Here is a 22,039-nt window from a genome sequence, read left to right on the forward strand (position 1 = left end):
GAATTAAAAGACTGACTCAACTATGAATGGCGAATGTAACACTATAATTGGTGCTGGACTCATTGCAGGGGTAAACATTTCAATACATAAAAATTAATAAAAATGGATATAAATAACGAGGTGATATAAACAGGAGAATTTCAGTTACCCACTATTTTTTGTCACATCTCTGATCATGGTGAGTTACTTTTATTTTTAAATTTTTCCTCCCACGTTTGGGATAGATACCTTATATCCAGCTAAAAGGAGTTATTTGGCCTTTTCTGCTGCTCTATTAATACTTTCAGTGGTTGCCCCAAATATTTAAGAATGCTAAAATGGAACAAAAAGACCTAAACATATATCATGTTCTAAGAAAAGAGACATTTACAAAATATCAGCTAAAGAGAAGTTTTTACTTTACTTCCCCAATGGAATTTTTACTTTAGATCTTCACTTCTTAAATGAAATTTTGCTGAAAACATCAAATATAAATTATAAAACAGTGGGCTTCTGATTAAAACAGTGCAGGAAATGAGCTCATTAGGAAAGTACTATCAGAGAAATGCAAATTAAACCCACAATAACCTACCACTACATACCAACTCGAATGATTAGAATTAAAATAAACAAACAAAACAAACCATTCCAGGTACTGACAAAGGTGTGGCATAACCATCATTACTGGTCATGACGTAAAATGGAACAGTCATGTTAAACATAATACTACGGCAAATTTTAAAAATGATGCAAATAGGCTTAACACATAATCCATTCATTTCATTACTATATGTTTGCACAAGTTATAAAAACATATGCTCAATTTTACATATGTGTTCATATAAAGGTGGTAACCTTTAATACAACAACTGAAAAAAATAGAAATAGAAATATCCAACAAGTGGTGAAAAGATGAATAACTTAGTGTATCACATAGGAGATACCTTCTTTTTTTTTAATATATATATTTTTTTACAGAGGCATGTTTTATTTATTTGTTTGTTTGTTTGTTTATACATGCATTGGGTACAGTCAGAAGCGCGGGAAGGTGAGAGAATTCACCAGAGCCAGAGCGGGGAGCAGAGCAGGCAGAAGGAGCGAAGTACACTGCTGAGGGGAGCAGCGGGCGGCAGGAGAGGTCTGCGCGCCATGTGGGACCCTCCTCTGGTGGCCAGGGAGCAGCCGGGGATCGAACCGGCGCTGCAGAGGCTGTGGGCAGCTTTGCAACCCAGCGCTCAACCGCTACGCCACCGGGGAGGCCCGGAGATACCTTCTTGCTCCCTGTTCCATGACAAGTTTGAGAAATGACCAGGTATCTATCTCAGGTCCCTAGACACCCTAAATAGTCCCTTAGCTCTATAATGTACACACAATGTGAAACATGCTTTAACACTATAAGGTACCACGCAAATATCAAAGCGTGGGGTGCTTCTGTTCTTAGATTCTCCCAAATCTTTTGAGGATTTTCTGCAGTTACCTTTCACATTTGAGAGAGATGGGGGGTGGGGAATGTGCAGCATAAATAAATACAAATCCTACAATCTAACATTGTTTCCTTTGATTTATCTTTTTCTTAACTGGCTCAGGGGAACTTTGTTTCATTTAGAGTAAGAAAATTAATTATGGCTGATAAATTATAAAGTGAGAAGTCATTTAACATCCGTTTCTTCTTTCCTTTACTATGAAATCTCAATTATTTTTTTTGTGAAAGTCACAAATCTGTGACTGTTAAAACTCTGAAGGAAAGCTTTTATGATGCCAAATTGTACCAACAAAAGTTGTATAATCACCAGGAAGGACATATTATATAATGTCTCTCTATTTGTGACCATGAAGGTAGTGGATAAGGAGATGCTTTCAGAGACTCAAATCACATTTGCCAGATGTTTTTTTTTTTTTTTTAACTTTAAAAAAAATTAATTTATTTATTTATACATGAATCAGGGTACAGGCCACATGCGGGGTGGTGGGTGAGAGGACTCACCAGAGACAGTGCAGGGAACAGAACAGGCCGACTGACGAAATACACTGCTGAGGGGAGCAGTAGGCAAGACAGGAGAGGTCTGCCGTGCCCATATGGGACCCTTGCTGGCTGGCTGGGATGGAACTGGCGCTGCAGAGGCTGTGGATAGCTTCACAGCGCTGTGCTAAACCGCCTGTGCCACCAGGGGAGGCCCATGTTTTAATAGAGGATATTATTATATCTGGGAGGATTTATCATTACAATTGACTAGCAATGTTTTTCATCCTTTCCTTTCCCAAATGGGAGTTTAAAAATTGTACTGTTTTTGTTTCTGCAGCACCATTTAATATAGAATGAAGCAGGAAACATATCTATTAATTTCTAGTCATTAGTCTTATGTGGACTAGCTGAGGAATGCCCATAACCCGGGGGACTTAGACTTTGAGAGAGATGCAGTAGGTGAATTAGTCAGGTTCCCTTCTACCCCTGTCTTGTGAACTGGTAAATGTATTCTTTCTGTGTATATTTTCAATATACCAAAAGGTGTTATTATATTAGAGATCGTTAGTTTTTCCTAAAATCTATTACTATATTCTTCCTTTAGAAATAAAATCTTCAAATTGTAACTGGCCACAGGTTCTGCCCTCTTCCTCTGCTCCCCACTACTCCACCCCCACCCTATTCTTTGTAGCTTGTGTGGTCATGGACCAGCGAAATGTGAGCAGATGTGAGATGGGCAACTTTCAAGACATGGTATGTCCTTTACTTCCTATGTTTTCCATTCCTAGCACCTGTAAATTGGATCTTGATTATAGTAACTGAAGCTACAATTTATGTGTGGAGGATGGTAGGAAATAAAAGTGGAGTAAAATGGGTCATCAATATGGCCAATGCTAGACTGGACCACACCCATAGATTCTTATGAGAGCATGGGCTATATTTTTACTTATTTAAGCCACTATGGTTTTGGGTTTTTTTCTTATAAGATATTCCCAAACGACCTAAATAATACAAACATTCTTTCAAATGTAGTATGTATTCCCTTAGTCCTTCAACTTCTTAGCTTTTTATATTCACAAGTTTGGACTCCTAAAAATCAAAAACCCTGATCCCTTAGAGTAAAAGAAATCCTTTAGTTTTGATGTCTTCCTCAGGCAATGGATGCTGCCAATTCATTGAAGAAAGGGGCAAGACTGTTAGGAAACTGTGCATGTATGTATGTGTATGTTTATATAGTCCAAAATATTATTCTGCTACCGAGAAAGTCTTTTCATACTATTTACTTCAATTCTGAGAGCAATGCCTATGATTGTTTCATCTCCCTCCCTTGAGATGGTATATCCTAAATGGATTTTACTCTTAACTTTTTTATTTACATTTAAGATATACTCCTTGTTGGTTGATCTATCAAAAATTTATTACATTTCTCTGTGCTTTCAAATGCTCATTCTTTCTAAAATTGTTTCAAACCTTTTTCAATATGTTTAAATATCCAGCCCCCTACTTCCTTCATGTGCATGTCACAGAGAAAATAGGAAAGGTGTTAGAGTCAACTGTAACAAATTATCATTACTGCAGCAGGCTGCGCCTCCCATACTGTCTCTTGACAAGGACCGGGCATTGGGGGAGACTCCTGAGAAGCAGGGAGTTCCTGTGCTCCCCCGAAGAGGGAAAGTTGTACTTCCCAGAAGAAGGAAGTTCGTGCACTTCCCAACGAAGATCTGAACTAGGGAGTCTCCATGGCAACGCCTGCTAATGCTCTCCTCTTTGTTCTTGGTTAATGCTGAAGTAAGTTAGTTATAAATTGGCCTGTGAAAACCTAATTCAGACCCAGGTGACAATTGGCTTATTGTTCTTACCCATGAACTATACAAAAAGAAGTAAAAAATTGTTTAAGGTATAGTTAGGAAAGAAATGTTTTGGCCCTGAGAAATATGGAGAACAAGCTGCCCTGAAACAGCTGTGCTAGGAAACCATAGCCTAACCTGGGGGGTACCTGTTTGCAACAATAATACATTTGCTGGGTATGCAAGAGGTTAATTATTTGCAGGCCATGTGGAGGTTAGGAATTTCTAGTTAAGAGTTAGACTTCAGTAGAACTTACATAGATTTGATGAGTTGTTTTAGATCACTTTGAAGTAATTGATAATAGGTTAGATGAATTGAGTACTAGAGAATGGGTTGATTTTAGTAATATAGCATAACAATGGACTTTCATGTCCACTCTGAAATTAGTAAGGCTTGACAGGATGATTGATTGTTACTGAATATTGTACTGTCTTAGACAATTGATTATGTTAGAAAAAGAGTTGTACCTAGGAGAGTAATTGTCCCTGTTGATTTTCTTAATCAGATTAAAGAAGTGTCCTTTTGTAGTATGAGATCAAGAGGGTCTTTGTATATTCATGAGAAAATATGTAATGATTGTCTCTGTTCTGCTTTGATGCTTATGCTGATGTAATCTCAGTGCTCAACTCAAGGTATAAATAAAGACCTGCTGAGACCCTCAGTAGGAGATACTTGCACGAGCTAAGGTGTCTGTGTCTACCTCACTTCTACCTCGCTCCACTTCCCCTCAGCCCTCCGAGAGAAAACTTGGCCGACGCCATCCTCTCCTCTTTGAGACCTCTGACACAACTTCTAGCTGGAGCTGGTCTCCAGCACATTACCACATCTATAAGCCAACCATCTTTTATATATCCATATCACTAATCATTCATTTTAGACTGGATTTATGGGTAGAGGTATAAGTCCCTTTAAGTAAGGCAAAGCAATCATCTAAGCTTTTCCTCAACATCATATATTAGTTACCTCTTCTTCTGTATATTGCTCTATTTGTAACTGGGTTAATTTCATGATTATTTAAATATAATTTCAAACGATTTCTCCCTTTTGCAGATAATGGATAGGTCTATTACCTTGACTGGTGATAGCTTGATAGGTGTATGCAAATGTCCAAACTCACCAAATTTTATGCATTAAATATGTGCAGGTTTTATATTTAAATTATATCTCAGAAAGAATGGTATTAAAAAAAATTGCCCTTAACTCCATATGTACCTCCACCAATGGTCTCACCTCTCTACAGCCAAAATGACTCTTCAGGCCTCCCTTCTGAGCCTTCATCCAAATAGGAGACCATATATGCACCTAAAATTTAACAAGATAAAAATTGAACATATAATATTCACTACTACTAGTACTCTTTTTATGTTCTATAAAAAGAAAAATCAAGGAGAATATATTGATTAACAGGTCATTCACTGATTTCTTAGATACAATAAAAACACAATTAGTGAAATAAAATTGATACATTACACTATATCCAAATGATGAGCACTTGACTTTTCCCAGTTTTATTGAGATATAATTGACATATAACATTGTGTACTCTTAAGATGTATAATGTGATGCTATGATATGGAGAAAAAGGAACCATTATGCTTTGTTGGTGGGAATGTAAACTGGGGACAGTTGCTATGAAAATAGTATGAAGGATTCTCCAAAAAAATTAAAAATAGAACTACCCTATGAGCCAGCAATCTCACTTCTGGATATTTATCCAAATGAATTGAAATCACTATTTTGAAGTAACATTTGCACCCTCAAGATTTCTCTCCAACTCTCTTCTGCCTACAAAACCCCTGCCCTGTTTTTGTATTAATTCTCAAAGTTTCTAGCTCTTTCTTTGATGATTGACTGCCATCAACCCAAGTCTAGGTTTGTAGTATAGATGGAATCGTATCTTCACTCTAATGTTTATATTTTGCTTCACACAGATGGCATAAAATACCAATACAAAAAAAATTTATAAAATAGTACCAATTTTGCATTGTAATTGTATTAACACTGACTGTATACTAAGTGCTGTAAGAGACTTTGTCATGTCTTTTGCATTTCAGTTTATTATAGTTAACAGTATACTGTTAACTATAATAAGAAACTCATTTATCAAATATAGAATATAAATTATAGTTATATTTATAATATAAATTATAGTTATATTTAATATAATGACACTAGCTATAATGATATTATAATAGAGAATACAGAAAGGGAGATACATAGACAAAAACAGGAAATATAAGAGAATAAATTTTAGGATGTTAGTTGTGGGCAAAACTGATGAGAAATTTTAATTGAAAAAGGCATTTAAGTGGTTTCTGAATGGTGGACAGAATTTGGATCTACAGAAATGTTTTTAATGTAAAAGAATAATATTTATCAAGAGACCAAGATAGAAAAATCCAAGCCCTTTTTTAGAGACTAGAGGGAAATCCTTTTGATAATTGCAAAGGAATCATGTAAATAAAATGAATACTGAGTAGACAGTCATGCCATATTCATGACTTTCTTAGTATAAAATTAAAGATTGGCATTATTTTGGTTTCTCCAACAAATATAACACATGTGAATGTGGAGAAATACATATATATTTTTATTTTATGATCTTCTTCAGTCAAAATTGTGCAAAAGGCACAATGTGGAAGGTAGAGCAGATTTGCCTACATAAAGTGTTACTGTGACATTCTGTATTCTCATAATATGTGTATTACATTAAACATGATATTTTAATGACACAAATCAAGGGTTTTTGTTTTTGTTTTTAAAGATTTATTTATTTATTTTATACAAGCACTAGGTATAGTCAGAAGTGCGGGAGGGTGAGACAATCCACCAGAGCCAGAGTGGGGAGCAGAACAGGCAGACTGACAAAACACACTGCTAAGGGAAGCAGGGGGCGAGACAGGCGAGGTCTTTCCCGCATGTGGATATCTCCCTGGCTGGCCGGGATCGAACCCACACTGCAGAGGTTGCAGTCAGCACTGCACTCAACTGCCCTACCAGGGAGGCCCAAGGTTTATTTTTCCAGGGCGTCATAAAATGAACACCTAGTGAACAATTTACTAAACATATTTCTGTCTTAGGAATATAAAATCAAGTACAATATGAATTTTAAATCCTATAAGTAAATTAAAATGAAAACAAATGATCAGTGTTACCATGAACTGAGCTTTATTATAAGTTTTGATAACTTATCTAGCATGAATGGTATTATCTCTTAAGGAAGATGCTTTATAAATAATGAAACTCACCCCATTAAGTCTATCTAGGGATTTCTGAAGGCAGCTTAGGAAAGCCTTTGAGACTATATCCATTCTTTATGTATTTCTGAAACAAGTGTCTAGCTAAATTATTTTTTAATTTGAATGTTCTACATGGAATCCAAAACAATACGTTCTTTATATCCTAACTGGGTCCAGCCTGGATACCAAGGCTGAACACCTAGCAGATAATTAGAGTTAAATGAAGGTTTCTCAGTGAAGGAGAAGAAACAGTGATAAAGGGGCGGAGCAACATGGCGGCGAGGAGACGCTGCGAGTAAGATCTCCCATTAAAAAAAGTTAATAGGGAAGAAAAGCGGCAGGTCCCAGTGAGAACTGGGACACGGAAGATAAACGGACGACTCCAGCAAACTGCCCAAAGAAGAAAGTGGCCATAAAAGAGGACCAGAAGGGAGGGAAGCGCAGAACCCTGCTCCCCTCCCCCGCCCACAAAGTCGGCACTCTCCGACCAGCAGAGAGGAGGGAAACAACAAACCAAAACGGCCAACAAGAAAAACGGACGCAGCAAGTGGGATTGTGAGTGGAAAGGAACTATTTCAGACAGCACACCCCGTGAACGGGAGCTGTGGAGAACCCTGCAGGATCCGCCGTGGAGGTGAGCTCCAGGCGCCATTAAAGAGAGCCCCGCCCCCCAGGAGGAGACCAGCACCAGCACACAGCCCGGCTGCCCGGTAAGCTTGCGCAGAAAGCAGCGCGCTGATCCGATCAGATCAACGGATCGCAGCTGCCCAGGTCCCCGTGCCTGCGACCTAGGCTTGCGGGGAGACCTCGGAGGCCCTCCCTGTGTGAGCAGGAACAAGGCGCCCAGGCAGGGAAGCGGGATTCAAAAGGCGCCATTCCCGTGCCACTGATCTGGGCTACAGCCCGCATCCTGGAACTGAGGGCTTTGGAACTGAGACCCGGGGCACGAAATTAGGGGCGTGGGTTCCCCATGACGGTGGGGCACAAGGCAGACACAGCAGCCCAAAGCCATTGAGGTGTACCCTACCATCCCCACTCTGCTCCCTGTCCCACGGGGTGGAAAATCAGCTCCCCAAGGGCTCTAGGAGAGATCTCTGGCGCCACCTAGCGAATTGAAGCCAGCAGAGGCTCCTGAAGGAGCTAGTGGCCAGCTGGGGAGTTAGCCCACACCTGGCCCCTTCCGAACAAGTAGTCTGAGCCCACAGGGAGAGCGAGCACCCACAGCCGGGGCAGACCAGGAGCACAAAAGAGTGTGCCTGAGACCAGATGCGCAGGGAGTGTGTCCCACATCACCATTTTAGAACAGGGACATTTCTTCAGTAAAGACTACCTGCAGAAGGCTTCCTCAGGAGCCAGAGGTGAGCGGGGTAAGTTCGCCCACGCCAGACCCCCTCTGGCCTGCAGTCCAAGCCCAGAGGGGGAGCAGGAACCCACCGCCGGGGCAGACCAGGCGCACAGGGGAGTGTGTCCCCACATCGGCATTTTAGAACAGGGACTTTTCTCCAGTAAAGACTGCTTGAAACTGACAGGTGACTCCTGGAGGAACCAGAGGGGAGCAGAGAAGCCCACCCAAGATGCCGGCCAGTCCCAACAACACAGTGTCCCAACGCATACGGCAAATTAGAAAACAGACAGTAGGGAGGAGAAGAACCACACGCAACCTAGCAACTCTCCAGAGAAAAAGCACACCACAAAAAGAAAACCAGCCCCCAGATTGCAACGACAGTAACTTGGAAGAACTTTTGAGCCTTCCAGAAAGAGAATTCAAAATTGCCGTGATTAAAAAACTGACAGAAGTCATAAAGGAAAACAATGATAAGGGAAAAATAATCAACGATCAGAAGAATGCAATTGAGTCCCTAGAGAGGGAAAACTATGGTCAGAAAAAAGAAATTGAGTCCCTAAAGAGGGAAGTAAAAGAAATGCAGGAGATCAAAGAATTAATGGAAGAACTAAGAATTCTGGGAAAAGCAATGAATGCAGAATAGATGAAATGGAAGAACGAATAAGTAATCTTGAAGACACAGAAATAAAAAGAACCAAAACAGAAAAGGAAAGAGAAGTACAAAGGAAAAAGTACGAGGAAAGACTTAGGGAACTATCTGACTCCATGAGGAAAGGAAATATAAGAGTTATAGGAATACCAGAAGGAGAGGAGAGAGATGTAGGAACAGAGAAAATATTCAAAGAGATAATTGAAGAGAACTTCCCAAATGTGAAGAAGGAGCTGAAAATTGATATACAAGAAGCAAGAAGAACACCAAACTTCCACGACGAAAGGAAAAATACAGCAAGACACATATAGTAAAGCTCCCAAGAATCCAGGACAAGGAAAAAATAATGAAGCTGGCAAGAGGGAAGAAACAGATAACATTCAAAGGAAAACCAATCAGGCTGACATCAGACTTCTCCGAAGAAACACTACGGGCAAGGAGAGAGTGGAGGGACATAGTCAACAGACTCCAAGAAAACAGATGCCAACCAAGAATACTCTATCCCGCAAAGCTCTCCTTCCTCTTTGAAGAAAGAATATGGACCTTCCCAGACAAACAGAAACTCCGGAATTTCATTGCAACTAAACCCCCACTCCAAAAAATACTACAAGGAGTCCTAAAGCCAGAACCTCAGAGGGATGAATAACAATGAAAGAAGGCCAAAAAAAAAAAAAGTTATTACAAGAATAAATAAAATCAAAGGAAAGACAAACACAATGGCAAATACAGATGCTAACATATCAATATTAACTCTAAATGTAAATGGACTAAACTCTTCAATAAAAAGACACAGAATTGCAGCCTGGATTAAGAAACAAAACCCAACCTTTTGCTGTCTCCAGGAAACACATTTAGCTACAAAAGATAAAAATAGGCTCAAAGTTAAAGGATGGAAAACAATCCTACAAGCAAATGGACCAAAAAAGAAAGCAGGAACAGCTATACTTATATCAGATAAAACAGATTTCAAACTCAAAAAGATAAAAAGAGACCCCAATGGTCACTACATTATGATCAAGGGGACAATACTTCAAGAAGAAATAACACTCATTAACATATACGCACCAAACGAAGGAGCACCAAAATATATCAGACAACTGTTGTCCTCTCTGAAAACAGACATCAGAGAAAACACATACGTAGTGGGAGACTTCAACACACCACTATCAACAATGGATAGATCAACAAGACAAAAAATAAGTAAAGAAACTAAAGCTCTAAATAAGGACCTAGAGCATTTGGGCTTAACAGACATCTATAGAACACTAAACCCCAAAAAAACGGAGTACACATTTTTCTCAAGCACACACGGATCATTCTCCAGGATCGATCACATACTGGGGCACAAGCAAACATCAACAGATACACCAAGATTGAAATCATATCAACCATCTTTTCTGATCATGAAGGCATCAAACTAGAAATAAACCATAAAAAGAAGGCAAGGAACTTTCCTACCTCATGGAGATTAAAAACCACACTACTGGAAGACCATTGGACTAATGAGGAGATCAAAGAAGAAATTAAAAAATTTTTTGAATTGAACGACAAGGAGGACACCAATATCCTAAATGTATGGGATGCAACAAAAGCAGTAATAAGAGGAAAATATATAGCAATAGAAGCTCACATCAAGAAACAAGAAAGAACGCAAAGAAACAACCTAATCTCAAAGCTCAAAGATCTAGAAAAAGAACAACAAAAAACCCCCAAAACCAGTAGAAGAAAAGAAATAATAAAAACCAAAGCAGAAATAAATGAAATTGAAACTAAAAAAACAATCCAAAAGATCAATGAAACCAAGAGCTGGTTCTTTGAAAAAATCAATAAAATAGACAAACCCCTAGCCAGGCTCACAAAGGAAAAAAGGGAGAAAGCACAAATAAACAGGATCATCAATGAAAGAGGAGAAATCACAACGGACACAGCAGAAATCAAAAGAATAATCAGTAACTACTATGAACAGTTATATAGAAAAAGTTTAACAATCTAGAGAAGATGGACAAATTCCTACAACTCTACAATCACCCAAAGCTAGATAAAGAAGAAATAGAACACCTAAACTGACCAATTACAATTAGCGAAATTGAAATGGTAATCAAAAACCTCCCCAAAAACAAAAGCCCAGGACCTGATGGATTTACAAATGAATTCTACCAAACATTCAGAGACGAATTAGTGCCTATCCTTCACAAACTCTTCCAAAAAATTGAGAAGGAAGGGACAATACCAAACGCGTTCTATGAAGCCAACATTACACTAATACCAAAACCGAACAAGGACAACACAAAAAAGGAAAACTACAGGCCAATCTCCCTAATGAACACTGATGCAAAAATCCTCAATAAAATTTTAGCCATCAGAATCCAACAATGTATCCATAAGATAATCCACCACGACCAAGTAGGATTCATTCCAGGGACACAAGGATGGTTTAACATCCGAAAATCAATCAACGTTATCCAACACATCAACAAAAAGAAATATAAAAGCCATATGATAATATCAATAGATGCTGAGAAAGCTTTCGACAAAGTGCAACACCCATTCATGATAAAAGCCCTTGAAATTCTTGGGATACAAGGAACATACCTCAACATCATAAAGGCCATCTATGACAAGCCAACAGCCAGTATCATTCTCAATGGTGAAAAGCTGAAAGCAATTCCATTAAGATCTGGAACAAGACAAGGATGTCCACTCTCACCACTGCTTTTCAATATAATACTGGAAGTCCTAGCCAGGGCAATAAGACAAGAGAAAGACATCCAAGGAATCCAAATAGGAAAAGAAGAAGTCTAACTATCACTATTTGCAGACGATATGATATTATACATAGAGAACCCCAAAAACTCCACAGAAAAGCTAATTCAACTCATCAATCAGTTCAGTAAAGTGGCAGGATACAAAATCAACACGCAAAAGTCAGTAGCCTTCCTATACACAAACAATAAATCTGAAGAAGAAGAAATCAAAAAAACCATCCCTTTTGTTATTGAAACAAAAAAAATCAAATATTTGGGAATAAATCTAACAAAAGAGGTAATGGACCTATACAAAGAAAACTATAAAACACTGTTAAAAGAAATAGAAGAAGACACAAAGAAATGGAGAGACATCCCCTGCTCGTGGATTGGAAGAATAAACATTATTAAAATGGCCATCCTTCCAAAAGCAATATACAGATTCAATGCTATTCCAATCAAAATTTCAATGTCATTCTTCAAAGAAATAGAACAATTATTGATGAAATTCATATGGAATCACAAAAAACCCCGAATAGCCAAAGCTCTCCTGAAAAAAAAAGAAGGGAATGGAGGCATCACACTCCCAGACTTCAAACTATAGTACAAAGCCATAATCATCAAAACTGCATGGTATTGGAACAAGAACAGACATACAGACCAATGGAATCGAATAGAAAATCCAGAAATAAACCCACAGATTTATGGTCAACTAATCTTTGACAAAGGAGCAAAGAATATGCATTGGAGCAAAGAAAGTTTGTTCAATAAATGGTGCTGGGAAAACTGGGTCGCTACATGCAAAAGAATGAAGCTTGACCACTACCTCACACCATACACAAAAATCAACTCAAAATGGATTAAAGAACTAGACATAAGACCTGAAACCATAAAATATATAGAAGGAAATATAGGCAAAACACTACGTGATTTGCACATCAAAGACATCTTTACAGACACATCACCCAAAGCAGTGATAGTGAAGGCAAAGATAAACAGCTGGACTACATCAAATTAAAGAGATTTTGCACAGCAAAAGAGACAATAACAAAAACAAAGAGAAACCCCACCAACTGGGAGAACATTTTTGCACCCAACACTAATGATAAAGGACTGATCACAAAAATCTGCAAAGAGCTGATGAGACTCAACAACAACAAAGAAAATAATCCAGTCAAAAAATGGGCAGAAGAGCTAAAAAGAAACTTCTCTGAAGAGGAAATGCAAATGGCCAACAGGCATATGAAAAAATGTTCAACATCACTTGTCATCAGGGAAATGCAAATCAAAACTACCATGAGATACCATCTTACACCAGTGAGAATGGCACATATTAAAAAAACTAGCAACAACAAATGTTGGTGAGGGTGTGGAGAAAAAGGAACTCTTCTGCACTGTTGGTGGGAGTGCAAACTGGTCCAACCACTGTGGAAAGCTGTGTGGAGATTTCTGGACCTACTAAACATAGAGCTTCCATATGATCCAGCAATTCCACTCCTAGGTATTTACCCAAAGGACACAGAAACATCAATTCCAAAGAACACCTGCACCCCTATATTTATAGCAGCACTATTTACAATAGCTAAGCTTTGGAAACAACCCAAATGCCCAAAAATAGATGGCTGGATCAAGAAGATGTGGTACATATATACCATGGAATATTACTCAGCATTCAAAAAAGTTAAACACATGCAATTTGTAGCAACATGGATGGCGCTGGAAGGGATCATGCTCAGCGAAATAAGCCAAAAAGAAAAAGAAAAATACCGGATGGTCTCACTCATAGCAGGAATCTAGAAAACTTAAATAAGTGACCAGGAAAAAGAATAACTATAAGAAAGTGAAAATCAAAATCAACAAAAAACTATGAACCAGAGACACTTTTAGGGGGGCGGGGGCGGGAGGGGAGGGATTGGGGTCAGAATGGGGGGGCTGCAATTGTATGGGGAATATAACAATAAAATTTATAAAAAAAAAAGAAATATAATGAAAGAACAGAAACATGAACTGAGGATATATTGAGTAATAATTACCTCCTGATCATTGTGCAAAAATAAAAACATTTCCATTTCTCTGAAAAAAAAAAAAAAAAGAAACAGTGATAGCCTGATTTAGGTCAATGGGATCTAATTCCAGAAAAGAATGGGCCCAAGAGGAGAGCAATTAATCAAGGATGTAATAATAATTAAAATCCAGTTATAAGAAATGATGATGGTAATTTAATATCAAGTTACTAATGCAGACAGGGAAAGGGCAGTTAAGCCTTTTAAAGTTAAAACATCAGACACCTGCAATTATTGGACCTGGAATTATGCTAAATGATATAAGAAACACCCAAAAGATGGGAACACAGTCTCTAAAACAGTTAGGGTACCATTCAAGCTAAGCATTTTCCATTAATCTTATCAGTTATCAGGAACCTTATCAATTCCAGAGCATAGTTTAGGGGTGAGTTTCGAGGATGGTTTTACATAATTGACCTAATAGCCACAGAGGGATATTAATATAATGACCATGCCTTCTTCATCTGCTTTCTTAAAGTTACCACTGTAAACATTCTCATATGCTTTATGTGATAGTCTGTACATATTGGGTGTATTTGTTGGGGTCCAGTCTGGAAAACAGAGCCCAGGCCATTTAGAAAAATGGAGAGACTATAATAAGTCTGGGAATAGTTAGCTTTTTTGAAGAACTACAAGTCAAACATGAAGGGAACCAGCAAATAGTAACAGGTGCTATCTCCCTTTGGGAATAGAAGGATAAAAGAAAGAGATGCTTTTACCAGGAGCTGTATCCATGAAGGCAGATCCTCTCCAGAGAGAAACCGATCCTGAGAAAAGACAGTCATAGACATAGATAGGATTCCCTATGGGCACTGCCCTATGAGCTTTAAGAGTCCCTGCTCTGAATCTCACATTTATAAAAAATGAATGTGTTTGTGTTAATGTATCAAACTTAAGCAATATATTTTAGTGTCTTTGACATATCAGTCAAATACTCCCCAAAACATAATGGGTGTGAAGAGCAAAATCTTAGTTGTGAAAGTAAGTATAATAAATGATGGCAAAATACTCCTTTTAAATGTTCTGTTTCCCAAACAGAAACATACTATAGCCAATTATATTTATCTGGGTCAGATTAAAAATCAGTCAGCTGGAATTATGCTCATCTAATCAATACTTGAGGAAAAATTTCAGTTTTTATAATGTCATCATGACAAAGTAAATTTAACAAAAAAGTGTAAGAGTGAGTCCTTTACCTTAAAATATTTAATATTCAACTTGCCCAATTGATTTTATGCACCTAACAATTGACAGGTTTTAGGTTTGATGGATTTTATTTATAATTCTAGGAAGACTAATGAAAGAAACTACCTTTTCTTTAATGACAAATTGCAGACAACTTTATTGTCCTACTGTTAACAGGTCTTTGTAAGGGAAAACTAAGTTGTTACCCTTTCATGAGAAAACTCTCAATAAAGTAGTCCTAAAAGGAAAGAAGCTAATACAATGATGGCTATACACGAAAAATCCATAGCTAACATAATCTTCAACAGTGAAAAACAGGAAGTATTTCCTTAACAATCAGCAATAGGACAAGGATGCCCATTTTGCCATTTCTATTAACTTAGTAATTGGAGTCCTAGTCAGAGCAATCATGAAAGAAATGCATCCATATTAGAAAAAAAGGACTATCTTTATTTGCTTTGTATATAATCCCCAAAACTGCCAAAAAAAAAAAAAATCTAGTGCCTTTCCTTTGATGTAGAATAAACAATGTAAAGTAAGTTTTAAAAATAAATTTAAATTTGAAAAGAAATACAGTAAATGTTGCAGGGCCTGGGGAGAAGGTGAAACAGCACATTGCTATTTAATGGGTATAAAGTCTAAATTACATAAGGTAAGTCCTAGAGATCTCTGTATCTCGTACCTATAATTAACAGCACAGTAGTGTACATATGGATGATAAACCTAAAAGAGAGTCAACCCCTGTTAAAATGCATTGTTCCCTCTCTACAGTAGAAAGAGATAGAATGCCCATAGTTTGTGCCTCTCCTTCTGTGACAGGACCAGATCAGGGACTCCCCATTGATCTCTGACCTCAGGTGAGATATTCAACAGCAGTGCTAGTTAAATCTGTTTTCCCATAATTTTGAGCCCAGGCACAGGATCCAGTCCTGTTACCATGAATATCCTATTCAGGTACCTCTTATAATGCAATTTTGTAGAACAAAAAAATTATATTCCTTAAGAACTAAGTCCTAGGTAAGGAAACCTAGCATTAATAGAACTGATTTTGGTCCAGGATCTGGACCTGATCTGGTTTATTGCTGCAGTAGTCATCATATATCATGGACAAACATTATATATCTGGGCAGAATCAGGGACACATGCCAGCAAAATTCAGTACCTCTAGGTGAAAAATATGCAAGAAGTGGATTCCAGTTGGACATGACCTGGATTTGTATGATTCTATAACAGGAAGTCTGAAAAATGAGTCAAGTGGGGTCGGCAATGGGTTTGCATTTTAAAAATATTAAGAAATAAATCCTTGATATTGTTTAAAGTTGTGGAAAACATTTCGAATGAAATCCTTTGAAATGAGTGTCAAAGTCTTATCTTCTCCAGTTTAAAATGACAGGTAGAAACAATATATATGAGGCAGATATATCATTTCCAAACCAAGTCTAAGTTGTTCTATTTTCACAAGATAAAGCAAGAAAAGTAAAATAATATTTCCTGGGAATACAGTGATAGATACATCATTTCCTTGTTTACGTAGCCTACTGTAATTTCTGTGTTTTAAAAATGCACACAAGGGCCTCCCTAGTGTCACAAGGGGTTAAGTCTCAGCACTGTGAAGCTCTCTGCAGCTGCTACTGTAGGAGTTTGATCCCCAGCCAGGGAGTTAACCTACATGGAGCAGCAGACCTCTCCTATATTGACTGCTGCTCCCCTCAGCAGTGTATTTCAGTCAATCTGCCTGTTCTGCTCCCCTCTCCTGTCTCTGTGAATCCTCTCACCCCCCCACACCACTGGCCTATACCTCAGTTCTTGTATGCAAAAATATATAAATCTTTTTTTAAATGCACACAATATGGTAATCATCTTCAGCTATACATGGAGAAATAGCCTAAAACTCTTAGGTATACTGGAAAAGAAGCAAGTGAGAAGTTAAAATTTACTGGGAAAAAAAGAATCTATGCCTAGAAAGGAATTAAAAGATCCTTTTTTAAATAAAAGAAATGATCCTAAAATTTAATAGATAGCAAAATAATGTAATAAGTTAGGAGACAATTAAATATTTGAAATGTGTTTAGCCTGTTAAAAGAGTGAAAATTCTAGTAAGAGAATTGAACAAATTGAAATCTCAAGGGAAAGGCTATCATTATTTCACACCAGAATTGAAAATTGGAATCGATGTCAGAAAACACAAAACAAAGTTACTCTCTAGAATACACTTAATGACAAGTGGGCAAGTTCAGTCTCAAAGGAAATTAGTGAACAAAATTATTTGGAGAAGTATTTATCTAAAGTAAGAAACCCATTTAAGCTCATCAAACACTGAAATGGAAATTTTTCCCTTATAAAGATCTGTTAACAGTAGGACAATAAAGTCATCTGCAATTTGTCATTAAAGAAAAGGTAGTTTCTTTCATTAGTCTTCCTAGAATTATAAATAAAATCCATCAAACCTAAAACCTGTCAATTGTTAGGTGCATAAAATCAATTGGGCAAGTTGAATATTAAATATTTTAAGGTAAAGGACTCACTCTTACACTTTTTTGTTAAATTTACTTTGTCATGATGACATTATAAAAACTGAAATTTTTCCTCAAGTATTGATTAGATGAGCATAATTCCAGCTGACTGATTTTTAATCTGACCCAGATAAATATAATTGGCTATAGTATGTTTCTGTTTGGGAAACAGAACATTTAAAAGGAGTATTTTGCCATCATTTATTATACTTACTTTCACAACTAAGATTTTGCTCTTCACACCCATTATGTTTTGGGGAGTATTTGACTGATATGTCAAAGACACTAAAATATATTGCTTAAGTTTGATACATTAACACAAACACATTCATTTTTTATAAATGTGAGATTCAGAGCAGGGACTCTTAAAGCTCATAGGGCAGTGCCCATAGGGAATCCTATCTATGTCTATGACTGTCTTTTCTCAGGATCGGTTTCTCTCTGGAGAGGATCTGCCTTCATGGATACAGCTCCTGGTAAAAGCACCTCTTTCTTGCATCCTTCTATTCCCAAAGGGAGATAGCACCTGTTACTATTTGCTGGTTTCCTTCCTGTTTGACTTGTAGTTCTTCAAAAAAGCTAACTATTCCCAGACTTAGTCTCTCCATTTTTTCTAAATGGCCTGGGCTCTGTTTTCCAGACTGGACCCCAACAAATACACCCAATATGTACAGACTATCACATAAAGCATATGAGAATGTTTACAGTGGTGACTTTAAGAAAGCAGATGAAGAAGGCATGGCCATTATATTAATGTCCCTCTGTGGCTATTAGGTCAATTATCTAACACCATCTCAAAACTCATCCTCAAACCATGCTCTGGAGCTGATATAAACTATTCTCTCTCTCACACAAAACACCCACCCCCACTCCCACACCCCCACACCCATGCACACCACAGGAAAAACATGCAAAAACCACATTAAAAAAATCAACACTACATAGATGGTTTACTGAAATCTTATGAGATTGTAACATAAGTATACATCAACTACTTATGCCATCAGTAAATGCTACTAAAATACTTTCTTTTAATTACTAAAGAAATTAATAACCATTGTGAGTTGTATACTAACAGATTTTTCATATGATAGTATATACTGGTCTGAGAACCATTATTTTAGCTGACATTGATTTATTTGCAAGGCTAAAAGAAGTATAGCTTGCAGCAGACTAAAATATAAGATATTAAAATATATAGTCACCTTAAAACATTAACAATTATGTTCTAGAAAAATCTTCCCATTAATTTCATCTGATCTATTTCATGGCTGACATGTGGAAATCATGATATGGATCATTCAAATCCTACAGTACCCAAATATTTGTTTTCAAATAAGTTTTACAGGAAAAACAATGGGACAATATTTCAAACACATGTAATATGCTTATTTATTCATTTCTCCCCTTCTTTAGCATTAGTATTCAGCTGAGCTGTGGAGTGATATTGAATAGTGGTGATGGAGATATTTCAGATCTACTTTGTTCTTTAAAGATTATGCTTTTGTACACAGCCTATTTCCTGAGGGACAGAGTGATATTGGTAGAGTAGCAGAAATGGAAATCATATTGAAGTTACACAGAAAATGATGAGGCACTCTGGGAGAGACTGAAAGAAAACCTTAAGCTTAATTAAAGTTGACTTAGATACAACCACTAAGGAGGGAAGTGTTAGACTAAGTATTTGGTATTGATTCATGGGTCATTATGAACTTTTAAATAGTTTTTCAATGATGCAAAATTATACTTTCACATAAAAAGCATTTCACATAAAAATTTAGCAGTCACAGAGCAATACAGACAGAAACAATATTTTCTAAGGATATGCTGAAAATAGGATACTTATAAGCATGGAAATAAAAATAAGAAGATATTAGATTTTATTTTGTATAAAGATTTCAAAAATGGGAGATTCAAATTGCTATGACTTCAAATACTAAATATTCTATCAAAATATTAAATATAATATTTGTTAAATGCTTAGAAAAAAATGCTGGTAGTCTCAGGTAGGTCTACAATAGAATATTTAAACATAACTTTCTCCATCTTTTCTAGATATCACCAAATTGCTATCCAAAACAGCTAGATTAATAATAGCTTTCCACATTTATGTATAAAACTTTGTTTTTCTACAACCTAACAAAAACCTGATATTATTTTTTCCATTATATGTCAACATAGATGAAGTGTTTTATTGCCTTTAATTTGTATTTACAAATTAGATATGTGGAGAACCTAAATTACATCTTTCATTTTCCTAAAAAATATTGAACATTAATCCAATTCTATTTATAGGGAAGCAGTTAAGTGATTTATGACATATCCAATTTAAGCAGCTATTGAATATTGCACACCTGGTAAAAATATAGATTAGGTTTTTTTTTTTTGTACTGACCTGACAATATATTGAAAAGTCAATAACTGAATAAAGCCAATAAAAATGTAATAGGGTATTTCAGAGTAGAGATTCGCAATTATGGGTTAGGCTTGTTAAGAATGATTTTGAAATTTTTAGTCTGTATACTCAATTTTTAGGATAGTTTCTACTATAAATTTGCACTAATGTACATTAAAATAAATTTTGAGTTTCAAAAAATGTTATATTATCATGAACAACTGGTATAAAAGTTAATATTATATTGCAAATCCCATCTTTTAAACATTATCTGATATTATTAATGTTGTCCATGAGAATAAAAATTCAACCTCTTTGTACCATTAATCTTTACACTTTTATTTTGAGGTAACTGTAAATTCACAGGCAGTTGTAAGAAATAATAAAACAGATCCTGTATGTTCTTTGCCCCCAAAGGTAATGTTTGCATAGATATAGACTAATTAACTTTTATATCAAGAAAATGTTCAGTGCAATTTTTAGGGTAAATATTGTGCTTGTAGTTAATTTTCAGTATGCATAACGACTTTAGACTAGAAGTGAAGGTACGTCACTTTACATCTTAGATTTTATTGGAATAAATTCCAGTAAATTCCTGCATTCAAAGATTGCAGGAAGGTCTTCTATAGACTCAAAGTTCTTTAAGCCAATAGTGATCAAATGTTTCAATTTTGCACTACTATGAAGAGAAAACATAAAATGCATAATTATGGTAGATTGTATTATATGCATAAAATAGAAAATAGATAAATTAAAATATTTACAAGCATTATTACTTAAAGCTAAAGAGCCTAAATTTTCCTAAAAAATACTGTTTTTGCCTTTTAATATGTTTAGTTATATTTGAGAGTCATGTTTCATTCCTTTGAAATACAGTACTTCAAATCTCTTAAGTTTGGTTTATTTCAAAGCCCGCTTTAAAGGACTGTCAGAAAAGGAAAAAAATATTGGCAAAAACAAAAGCTCATTATTGTTGTGTTTGGAGATAAGTGCAAATGAATACTTAATTATCATTGGGAAACCTTGAACATATTTAAAAGTGAAGAGATGGAGATTGAGGAGAAAGGGAAAAAAAAATCAAATTAATGGAATAAACTCCCAGGGAACACGGAAGGAAATAGGACTCATCTGTGTGAGCCTTGGACCAGAGGAGCACCTCTTCCTCTAAAACAGAAGGAGGGAGAATGTTATGGTTGTCGATCCAAATATCCTGTGAACACTTCACCTTAGACCAAGTTTCTCATCTCACATGAGAGAAAAACAGTCACAATTTCCATGGGACTGAAGCAGAAAGAGTAATTCACCAAAACTACAGCTCATCTATTTTTGCTACAGAAACTGAGTTTACAAATTGTTTCTAGGCCAGGTGTTTATACTTACATTACAATAGTTATTGCTTCTTAGCTCCTGTAAGCACAATTACTTTCTGTCTAACTGCCTATCTCCTAACAATACTAGTGTGTGAATAGAACTGGGAGCTTCACATTGCAAGATGAAGATTTCACCTTTTCTTTTTGTCTGCATATTATACTCCTGTTTTCTGCTTGTTTTACAGGTTAGATCCTTTGACAGCAGATACTGAAAGATGTTTATTAGCAACCAGCACCTGTGAAGGGAAGAGGGAGGAAATTTCACTGTGTAGAGAAAGAAGTGCTGCCACTGGCTCAGCAAAGCTTCAGCCAACCTTATGGAGAGTTCTGAAGCAAGAATGCTCATCCGTGCCTCCTGCTTTAGCTGAGGTGACCAGGATATTTGACACATATCCCATTCAATCTCTTGATGCAGGCTATTCTTGGAAGGGTATAATTTCTGCCAAGGATGGGGTACACCTGGAGGAACTGACTTTACAACTCCATAATTCTGTTTGTAAGGCATATAGAGGATATAACTGTACATTATAAATTATTGGCCTGTAAAGATGTTTTGTTTGTCCAATCATGCTTGATATACACTGAATGTGCCTAGCTGGCCTCCATCAATTGCATTCCTTGACTGAATATTAAAACCATTTTGTTTTGCTATCCGTTGAGCATAGTAGCAGGCTCTCCCCCTCACCTCTGACTCTTCAATTGCATCAGCAAAATATAGAAAGCCACTAGACACCAGGAAATTTGAT

At 36.7% G+C, this 22,039-nt stretch overlaps 1 protein-coding gene across 1 annotated transcript in view; it reads left to right on the forward strand.

The window, feature by feature from the left end:
* Positions 1–21,824, forward strand: part of ANKRD7 (ankyrin repeat domain 7) — a gene marked incomplete at its 3' end in the record, with an annotated part of 173,096 nt that extends 151,272 nt beyond the window's left edge. The window contains exon 6 of the mRNA XM_084230618.1: positions 21,479–21,824. Coding sequence (XP_084086744.1) covers positions 21,479–21,824 — 346 coding nt within the window. The remainder of the gene's footprint in view (positions 1–21,478) is intronic.
* Between the last annotated feature and the right edge of the window lie 215 nt (positions 21,825–22,039).

This window comes from Talpa europaea (genome assembly GCF_964194135.1).
Source record: "Talpa europaea genome assembly, chromosome: 3".
NCBI classification, from domain to species: domain Eukaryota; kingdom Metazoa; phylum Chordata; class Mammalia; order Eulipotyphla; family Talpidae; genus Talpa; species Talpa europaea.